A 10,961-nucleotide genomic window follows, 5' to 3' on the forward strand; every position below is an offset into this window, starting at 1 on the left:
GAGAAGAGTTTTGGTGGAAAAGATGCAGAGAGATCCAGCTGCCAGAAACAGGAATATTCTCATAAGCTGAAAAAATAGAAGGATAGTATTCAAATGAAGTAGGTTAGGGTCTTAGACTCTACTCCATACCGGGAGGATTAGACTCGTTTCCAAATGTCACAGTTCAAGACGGCCCACTACCAAGAGAGAGGAGCAAAAAACTAATGATGTCACACAGCAGTGAGTGGAGAATGGGGATGTTTGCTCAAGAGCAGGTGTGTGTGCCAGAGCTGGGGGATGGAGGGGATGGGATGGACTAGTAGCTTTCAAAGAGTTGAGGGAATGTCAAGTGCAAAACAAGTTAGACTCAGTCTGTACAGGCTCCCCGGAGATTTGGTGGAAGTTAGTACGTAATAGGTGCTCAATAAATATTTACTAATATTCTTACGTATTATTTATGTAATATGTATACACTAATATTTATATACTAATTATAAAATATGTAGTCCATAAAATTATGGTGAGACAAAGTTGCATTCAATAAAAGGAAGACTTTTCTAGCAATTGGGGCTGGGCTATCTCTTTAGAGATTTCTTACGTGAATTTACGTCCTTCCCATTCGAGGTAAGAGAGAAAGAATGCTGACTTTCTCTCTCTCAAACCTTGGCTTGCATGGAAAAGGGCGGTGTCTTCATTTCTTTTGAAAGTGGCACGTCTCGTTCTGCTAGAAGAGCCCGAGAGGACTGGTATCATGTCCCTAACGTTTAGTACTGTTTGCATAGTTCTTCCCACTTACTTGTTTCTTCATTCTATTTTTCTCTTATGAATCTTTTGCTCATTTCCTTCACCTGTTTATCCATTGATGACTCACGTTGTTTTTCTCGCCAGTTTGAGCGTCTTCAACCGTTTTGCCAGCTGGCAGCTTGCCTTTCTATTTAGCGGGACAGCAGCTTCGCAGGACAGTTGTAGCAAAGGGTAACAGTCTCCGGAGCCGAACTGTCTGGGCTCACACCTGCCTGCCATGACCGGGCAGGTGCCCTTGGCGTGTCACTAATGTGTAAGTGATGCTAGCCCCGCATCTAGGGTCGCTCTGATGAGAAGAGTGCGTGTTAGTTATTACCAGGTTTGTTTTTAACAAGAGGGGGTGAATTCTGAGGCGGGCAAGGAAGCAGAGTACAAGTTAAATCCCTTGTGCATTGTCTCCCTCTGCAGGTAGTGGCCACCATGTTCCTCCTCATGGTCGTCTTTGCCATTTTTGACTCCAGAAACTTGGGAGTCCCCAGAGGCTTAGAGCCCATTGCCATCGGCCTCCTGATTATTGTCATTGCTTCTTCCTTGGGACTGAACAGTGGCTGTGCCATGAACCCAGCACGAGACCTGAGTCCCAGACTTTTCACAGCTTTGGCAGGATGGGGGTTTGAGGTCTTCACGTAAGTAACGGCGGTGTCGGGGGAAGAGAGATTCATGCTACGTCTTGCTGGGAAGGGCTGTGCTTGGACCAGGGAGGTCCGGGAGAGTTCAGTTGGGAACGTGGAGATTAAGTGCGTGTTCTGGTCATCGGTGTGGATTGTTTCACTGGTGATTTGTGATATGGGGTGTGGGGGCAGGGAGGAGAGTGGGGGGAGACACACATGGACACATAAAGAGAAAGAGAGAGGGAGAGAGACAGAGAGAGGCTCCAGGTAAATTCAAAAGAGATAGGCCTGCCCTATATAATAATAATAAATCCTCAGTTGGTAGATGGTTTTATGTGAGTATTTTGGTTGTATAACTTGTCTGCAGATTCACTTTTTGATAAAGTTGGGCCTAGAATTTCCATCTTCTGATACTATTACAGGGCCCTTGCTAGTGAACCATGCTATGCTTCACTCATTCAGCAGATCTTTACTGAACACTGTCTGTGCTGGTCACTGTGCTACGTAAGGAGATTTCAAAATCAGCTAAAACACTAGCCTTGAGCAATATAAGTGCTCTGGCAATCCCCAAAACAAAGTGCTGGGCGAACGTAGATAAGAGAGTGACTAGCCACGCCTCAGAAGTTGGGAAAGGCATCACGGAAGAAGTGAGGGCTGAGTTGGGTCTTGAGGTATGAATAGGAAATTCCTGGCAGAACAGACGTGAAGGAGAGCCCGTGCACAGGAAATGGCAAGACACCATACTTTCTACCTCAGAATGTGCTGAGGAAATACGTCAACTGTTGGTACCAACCTTCCAGGACACACTGTGCCCATTTATTCCTTCCCACTTTTGCCCCATGCAATCACAGTGGTCTGGCCCCACCCACTTTAGCACATCTCTCTGTGGGAAAGGAACTCACTTTGGTTCATCAAGAAACAGGACTCTAACATGGAGAAAGAGAAGTAGGAAAGACACGTGTGAGGAAATTCTAGTCTGATATTTGCTGTGAGAAAAGACTAGAATATACCTAAATGCTGACCTGTACATATAATCATACACATGTGATGACTTATTTAAGTAAAAGTTTGGGTTGCCTTCACCAGTGTGAAAAAGTAACTTTAAAACAACTGACACCAGTCAGATCACCACCACAGACAGGGCTGAGAGCTGCTAGAACGTAAGCATCCTGAGGACAGGGACCCGGCAGCCTCGTCACCGGTGCAGCAGCCACAGTGAAGAGACCAGGGCCTGGCATATACAGAGTCTCAGGAGAACTTAAGCAGAGTCTGAATGAAAGCACGGGCAAATGCTTCGTGCCAGACATGTCCTAGGAGATGAGGAATACAAAGAAAATCAAGCAACATCCCCTATCTTTAGGAAACTAATAATGCAGTGAGTTTTCTGGAGCAGTGTTTCTCAACTAAAGGTGACTTTTTCCACCCGAAGACATTTGGCAATGACTGGAGAAATTTTTGGTTGTCACAACTTGGGAGGGTGAAGGTGAAAGTTGTTACTGGCATCAAGTGGGTAGAGGCCAGGGATACTGCCAAGCGTCCTACAGTAGCCAGGACAGATCCCCACAGCGAAGAATTATTTGGCCAAAAATGTGAAGAGTACCACAGGTGAGGAGCTCTTGTTCCAGAATAATTACCACTAGAACATGAAAAAGTTGAACAAAATGTCAACAACTAGGAAGGTTCTTTTGTATCCTTCCAATGGAGAATGCAAAACCTGTGTCAGAAAGCTTCCCAGAGCCCAGAATTAACCTGAGTTTCGTTAATCCCACCTCCCTGAGCCTCCCTCTAGGAGACCGCTGCCCCCACCATCAGGTGACCTCTGTTAGCTTCACACAAACGCCTGGAACAAAGGGGCCTCGAAGGCCTCCCTTTGGGCCCTGTGTTGTGACTCACCCAAAGCTCTAGGAGTGATGGTGGTTCTAAGATAGATAGAGGTCTTGCCTATCCTCTCTTGGCTTTGTTAAGTATATGGTAGGAGATCACGTCTGTGGCAAAATGCTAGAATTCCCCTACTGCCAGACAAGCTCCATGTTCCTCTGTGACAGGGTCTTTTCCCTTCAGGCATTCGTATATTCACCACTGCAGCTCCCTGATCTCTTGCTCAAGGCCCTGGGCTGGAGGTGATGGAACCCAGCTGCTGCCCTTCTGCTTCCCTTGTGTTCTGTGTCAGAGGGCTCAGCACAGGCGCTTACCCAAGCTGAAGCTGTCAAGTGCCCTTAAAGAGATTTGACTTGTTAACTCCAGCACTTGAGAGGTTTGCCACTCCAAATTTAGGAATTATGGGGGTGGAAATATTTTATAGTATTTGGACATGCTTAAATGGCAGACAGAGAGGAGATTTCAGGCAGAGAGTAACAAGCAATCGTGTCTAGCTGGAAGGGTGCAGGGGAGAAGCCTGGAAAGGACAACTCGTGTCAGATCATAGAGGATCTAGTCTCCCAGAACGAAAAATTTGGGCTTGGGTTGCCCCCTCTTCCGTAGATTATGGGAAGCAGCAAAGGATTTAGAGCAGAAGTTTGACATGTTTAGAACCCCAATTTAGCTAGCTTAGTCTGACATCACTACATAAAATGGACTATAAAAGAGAGAGTAGAGGAGCAGAAGCCAGTTAGGAAAGAGCTGGCTGGCTGGTAATCTTCAAAAATTCCCAAGAAAACCTTGGAGGGATAACAGATTTCCAGAGTGTTCCTAGATCATCCTACACTTTCAGGGTTCCTCATCCCTGGTAAGCATCTCAGTAGATATCCTAGCTTGGTATCAGGTAAAACCAAGACTGCCTAATTCTCGGGCCCCCACTTGCCCCTGTCTGGCAGGCAGTGAGGATGACCAGGGGAGGGGGGCACCAGAGGGTCTGACAAGGGCAAGTCAACGGACCCTGGCTGACTCTGGCTCTTCCCTTAAATATTACGATGTGTTCCATCTAAGCGGTCTCCACGAATTCACATTAAGATGTTAATGACTTCATGGATGAAGGATCTCAGGGGTATTGTTAATATTCTAAATGCTTTACCCAAAGGAATGAATCCCTTAAGCAAGTAACCCAGGCACTGTCCTGGCATCCCCCAAATTATGGTGTGCAGATGACACCGTGGACACGTAAGATCAGTCCAGGCAGGAAGCCACGTGCGAGGGCATCCATTTTCCTACCTGTGACCCTGGCACAACACGTTCAGCCCCGACAGAAGGAAGAGTCCGACAGGTGAAAGGAGAACATATGTCCTGGCAGAGACCTGGGACTGGAATCTGTTAAAGGACAGTGAGATTCGCGGTTAAATCATGACGAAAGAAGGGAAACGAGAGACAAATAAGGTGGCTTATACTTGCTTCTTGTGTTTACCAAAGAGAAGGCTCCTAGCTCTTTAAAGCCCATGTGCCTCTCATAGGAAAGCCCTCCTGGATTTGGGGGCTCGCCCCTCCTGGATTTGGGGGCACTGAGAGCGCAGCGAAGTGCAGCGTCCTAGCTCCTGCGCAGTAAGGGTGACATCTGGTGGCTGCTGTGCTCACCCTCAGTGCTCTGCCCCGGGCCTGCATTCCCGGGCTAAGGCTTCTGGGGATGGCCAGGTAGGAGGGATCACCATGCAGAGGGAAGAATGAAGGTCAAGCGCAGGGCTTAGTTCCTTTATTATCCTTTCTGATCCAAATGTGATACAAACAGCAGGCCACCTGGAACATGTATGTGGTTATTAAGCATAATGATAAAAAGAACAGCCATGAGCCTTTCCCCAACTGTGAAGTCCTCAAGTACGTGCGTGTGCTCCTGCTGTGTCCCCTGCCTCCTCCCATATCCTCAGTGTTGGTGTTTATCATTCCCTCGCTTTGAAGAGTTTTATCTGAAACGGATAAATCCTTAAATAATGTTATAGTATTATTGCGTAGTTTTGCTTGCTTCTGAGCATTGTGTTCCTTCGCATGGAGTTATTTCAATGGATTTCCTGTCTCCGAAAAAGATGGTGACCGTTTACGAAGGGACCTGCTTTCTCCCGGATCTGTGCTCCTAGTGTAATGTGCTGTCATTGAGGCCTTCTGCAGAAGACAGAGAATCACGGCAGGAAAGCCTTATCAGAGAGTAGCTTTAAGCTCTGACCTCAAAAAATAAGCATGAAATTAAATTTATTTAGTAGGTAATTCTTACATCCCCCTTTCATTTTTTTAATTCATTCACTGACAAACACTTCCTGACTGTTTATTTTGTGATTGCCCTCCTAGACCAATGCTATCCAAGGACCTCTCCACATCCTTCCATTCCTAATCCCCAGGACTCATCATTTCAGGATGAGGGAAAGGCAGTTCCTGAATCGACCAGCACTGTCCCTAGATGCCTTCCATTTTGACAGTGGGTTCAGGGACTCTATTTCCTGAAAAGAAAATAAATGGGACGTATTCTTCCACGGGTACTAATAGGACAATGGACTAGATCATCTGAAATCAGGTATATGAAAAATCTAAGATGATGCTTACGAAGCTACAGTGAAAGTCCTTATACTTAGCTCTTGCTCAGTTAAAAGGGAACCATGAGCATGAGAAAGGCTGGCTTGTTACTGAATAGCTAGTAATACCAGGGGGAAGATCTGAGTAGCGCATCACTAACTTCTTGTTTGATTTCAGAGCGGGAAATAACTTCTGGTGGATTCCTGTAGTGGGCCCTATGGTTGGCGCTGCCATTGGAGGCCTCATCTACGTTCTTGTCATTGAAATCCACCACCCAGATCCTGAGCCAGACTTCGAGACAGAACAATCCGAGGACAAACTAGACAAATATGAACTTAGTGTGAGAATGTAATAGTGTGCTCGGTTCGGGGTTTACAATTGGCTGCACTAGCGTTCTCTTCAGAAAAGACGGCATCCGGGTGTCTGCGTTCTCATAAGACTCAGATGGAATCCACCCAATTTTCTCTGCTAGCCATGTGAGGCACCTAATTGTAAAAGCATTCAAGGGAAAGTTTGCAAATGCTGACCTCTGCTTCATCGGTTTCCCCCAAGATAGCACTGATTGTCCCCTGAAATAGCCTTATCTCCTGCTCTGTTTGCTTCATCCTTTCATGGGAATGCTTATTACTAGGCGAGCACTGATAACGTAGAACCTTGACCATGGACTTATTTGGATGGTCTCAGCTGCACCACCTGTATGAAACAGCATTACGAAAGCCTTATTTTTCCACCAAGATCATGTTTTGAGTATCAACCGAAACTAAATTGAAAGACAAAACATTTCAATTAATTCTGATTTCAATTAATATGTCCATGAGTTAGGGAGCTAATAGGTTAACTCTGTAGTTATGTTGTGCTACTATATTTGCATAAATACAGATATTCTTCAAGCCTAGGGATATAGGAAACAGCAGAATACAGCTGGAAAGCACAGGGGAAGGACGCTGTGGCATTCAGAAACCTCAGGAGACAAGATAAATTTGGGAAACCAAATGGAATTTTTTAATGGAAACCATTTATCAGATTAATCTCTTGCTCTCTGCATTTTAGAGGGCACCAATTAATTTTCTTGGCTTTGGTATATAATAACCTAAAATACAACTGTAACCTCAGTCATGGAAATTACATCACCTTGTATTTTTAACTCAAATGTATTTTCCTAATTGTCCACTTGAGGACAGACATTTGACAAGCCCATTATTCTACACATGCCCTAGAAGCCAAAACTGGAGGCCACGGGATCCTGATCTAGTGGAATCTTCGGGACAGGAGGTCCCTGGAAAGATAGTGGTACCTTATTGGGCTTTACAATTCATAAAAACACTTTCACATTTATTGTCTAATTTAATCCTCAGAGTGACCGTCTGAGATAAATGCCATGTTGCCCATTTTGTCAAATAAGGAAACAAAGTCGCAGGGAAGTTAAGTGAGTTGCCTAAGGTCACGTGGAAAGTTGAACGTCACCTAACGCATCCTACACCTTTCAGAAGATCAGTAACTAGTCACGAATCTCGGCCAGCCCTCCCTGGCTGGCCAGAAGACGTGGGATTGGCAGCTGCCAAAATGTGTACACCTTCTGGATATAATGTTCCTGGGATCCTAAAATATAAAGACCTTCATCGTGTGGTTTTATTCCTGTTGTTACTGAAACACTAACAAAGGAAAGAGGTAGTAATTTCGTCATATTTTTCATGTGTCGAAAAACATTATCAGAAGGCCTCCCTTCCCAAGTCTCGCCCCTCCTTCCGTGCCAATCACAAACAATACATTTGGGGAATTTCCCCTTCGTCAGCCTCTTCCCTGTGAAGTTCCCTAATTGATGGCACTTCGGTGACAAGTCTCTGTGAGTTACAGGCACCAGAGAAATTGCTGTACGTCAAATGAGGCACCTTCATTCAAACTGTTAAAAAGCCCGGCATTCCCAGACGTATCCACGTTCCCAATTGCTTTGCGATGATAACAGAACAAAAAGTAAATGTGAAATGTCTCCAGTGGTCCCTGTTCTATAATCGACCAACATGGAATTTTTTTTCTTGCTCTGAAACTACCTGGATATTGCCTATTTGAAATAAAATTGGTGGCTTTGTTTTTTAAGTTTTTACAAGTATTATGACTGTTAAGCACACGTTTCTTCTGTCTACAAACTGAAATCTCCTGGTGAGCTTTTAAAAAATACTAATACCCAGCTAATCATTTGTAAATATTGCAGTGATTCAAATGTACAACGGGGGTCGAGAGCACCGACTTGGTTAAATTACATGTGTCTAAGATTTCTTTGAGAACCATGTCTGGTGGTGGCCAGGTGATTTCTGGTAGGATTCTCAGGCTTGGGATCCTCATAGATTTGAGAGCCGTGGTTCGCAATAGGGGGCAGCTTTACCCCCTCCCACCACCCCTGCGAGGGGATATTTGGCAATGTCTGGAGATTTTTGGTTGTCACAACTGGGGCGGGAGAGTTACTAGTATCTAGTGGGTAGAAGTCAAGATGCTGCTAAAATTCCTACAAGGGACAGGACAGCTGGCCGCCTCCCTAAAGAGAGAATTACTCAGCCCAAAATGGCAGTCGTGCAGGGGTTGAGAGATTCTGGATTTGAGAAAAGGCGAGGGGAGGAATAAGAAAAGACATTGAAGCCCTGTGCACTGATTCAAGTTCTGCAAAAACAAAAATGCCAAACAAGTGAGGACCAGTCCCTGGGGATGGATTATAATTATTAGAGGAAGAGGCAACCGAAATTTTGAGTTTTCAGGTTGGTTGTGGGATCTATGATCCATGCAGGTGCTCATTAAACACTAACTGGTGATTAATGACCAGGACCGTGAAGAGGAAATGCACACTTAGGAAATCAACCCCAGGATGGCTTTTTCAAATGGAAAAATAAGTCCTTTTGTTCTAGGTGCTCACATTTAAATTCTCCCTCTCCCCCAGTTCACAAATGGGTTTGCCTGTGGTGGGTTCTTATGTCAGAGAATGTCTTTGTGGTTGAATGATCTGTATCAGAAGTCAAGTAGGGGGCGCCTGGGTGGCACAGCGGTTAAGCGTCTGCCTTCGGCTCAGGGTGTGATCCCGGCGTTCTGGGATCAAGCCCCACATCAGGCTCCTCCGCTATGAGCCTGCTTCTTCCTCTCCCACTCCCCCTGCTTGTGTTCCCTCTCTCGCTGGCTGTCTCTCTGTCAGATAAAATCTTTAAAAAAAAAAAAAAAAGTCCAGTAGAACCAAATAACCTATTTCTTATGTTGATCCTATAGGAGCTGGAATTTTAACATCCCCCCTTCCTTGTCAATCACAAAACTTAGTAGAAGCATTTATTTTAATGCCAAAAATAAATTTCTCCATGATTCCCCAATCTGTTGAGATCTCAAAGGATGTCAAATGTTGTAGGACTTTTCTAACCAGTAGGAACCAGAGTTAATACTCAGCTGTTGAACAGGCTAAGCAAAGTAGAAATGCCACATTTTAAATCTGATTCTTAAGATATAAATTATTGTTTCTTTTAAATTCCTTACACACACACACACACACACACACACACACACACACATCTTATATAAAGACACATCAGTACTCAAAAATATCATCATGGAAAAAGATTTACAATTTCCAGTTAAACAGATGGTTTACAAGTTTTATTTAGCCACTCGAACCTATGTTCAAATAAAATCTTATATGGTAACCACTAGTAAACCAAAGCTACTATAAATAGAAAGAGGGTGGGGTAAGGAATAGAAGCTTCGTCCTGCCTGTGTATGGTCATACTCCCCCCATCTGCCCCCTAGCCCAGTACTGAGGGGTCTCTGAGAAGAAACTGTATGTGTGTATGTGTGTAAGAGATCTTCAGAACATAATTTGAAAGCCATTGATAGAGGACTTGGGACAAGTTGTTGATGAACATGTTTGTAAAAGGATGAGATTCAAGGACAGAACCTACCAAAGGTCACGGTAGTTCAGTCTCAAGTAATTTTCCAGAGACTTCTTAATAAATTAATTAGGTAGGTTAAACAGAACTACTTAACCCACCAAACATCACTCACAAAGAGATGTATATCAGTTCTCAAACTGGGAATTTAAGTTCTCTGAGATAACATATTTACTGATAACAGCAAATGGAGAGAAGCAATGTTAGTTCTGGGTTAGTTACTGGGTTGACTCTCTAAGTCTCTATAAAAATAAGTAGGTAAATAGGTGATAGGTAGGTAGGTAGGTAGATAGACTGATCCACCAAGCTCCAACCTCTTACTTGTTGCTGGAAATGGACTAGCTCTTATCTAAGAGAAACTATCTCTATATTAAGGAAAGAAAGGCCTCCATATGAACTGAACACAAATAAAAGAACTGAATGAGCGGAGAGAACCCAGGGAACTGTGTGTGGATAGAGATGGTGCCCAAGCACAGTTTAACTCTGTCTCCCTCTAGATGTGTCATTTGTGGACTTTAGGCATTTTTGCCTTTGTGGGCCCCTTCCCTTACAGATTTTTTAAAAATAAATCATGTTTTATGATTGTACTGGTAGCAAGCTAGATTATAGATTACATATATATTTTTTCATATGATGTTAGAGAACATTAAAACATTTTCATGGACTACTAAAAGTATCCTGGGTTCTAGGCATCGTGCTTAATGAATAAGTAGGCCTTGCCTCTTACCTCCTCCCTCTAGACTGCTCCCCACCCCCCACCCGCCCGGTGTCCCAGAACCCAGTTACAATGCAGCCTCTCCCTTGTGTTTCTCAACTCTCTGCCCCTGGGGTCTGAAGGTAATAGGTCGAAGGGCAGACTGAGCCCAGGAGTAGGGATGGGGAATAAGGAGAGCCTTGAGAGTTCTAGAAGGTTGCGAGGGAAACTCCAGAGGCCAGACCTACAGCCAGGAGGATTGTACACATCTTGGCCCTTTTCCCCCCTTCTCAAACATTAAGCAGGAAATGGACTTTCTGACCTGAGAAAGAAGCAGGGAGGTCCTAGGGCCTAGACACCATAAGTTCCAGAGATGCTATAATATGTTATTAACACATAATTCTTGTGTAGTGTCTTACAGTTTGCAAAGCATGTTCACATTTAGTGTTTTGTAAGACTCTCAGAACAGCTGGACAAGTAGATTATCATCCCCATTTAGAGATGAGGAAACTGAGGCTCAGAAGCCTAAAT

General features: G+C 44.4%; 1 protein-coding gene across 1 annotated transcript in view; it reads left to right on the forward strand.

Annotated features, from left to right (window-relative positions):
• The window catches only part of AQP9 (aquaporin 9), a 52,931-nt gene extending 45,015 nt beyond the window's left edge, over positions 1 to 7,916 (forward strand). Inside the window, exons 6-7 of the mRNA XM_026518575.4 lie at positions 1,192 to 1,409; positions 6,000 to 7,916. Coding sequence (XP_026374360.1) covers positions 1,192 to 1,409; positions 6,000 to 6,174 — 393 coding nt within the window. The 3' untranslated portion in view covers positions 6,175 to 7,916. The remainder of the gene's footprint in view (positions 1 to 1,191; positions 1,410 to 5,999) is intronic.
• The last annotated feature ends 3,045 nt before the right edge of the window (positions 7,917 to 10,961 follow it).

This window comes from Ursus arctos, unplaced genomic scaffold (assembly GCF_023065955.2).
Source record: "Ursus arctos isolate Adak ecotype North America unplaced genomic scaffold, UrsArc2.0 scaffold_36, whole genome shotgun sequence".
Taxonomy (NCBI): Eukaryota; Metazoa; Chordata; class Mammalia; order Carnivora; family Ursidae; genus Ursus; species Ursus arctos.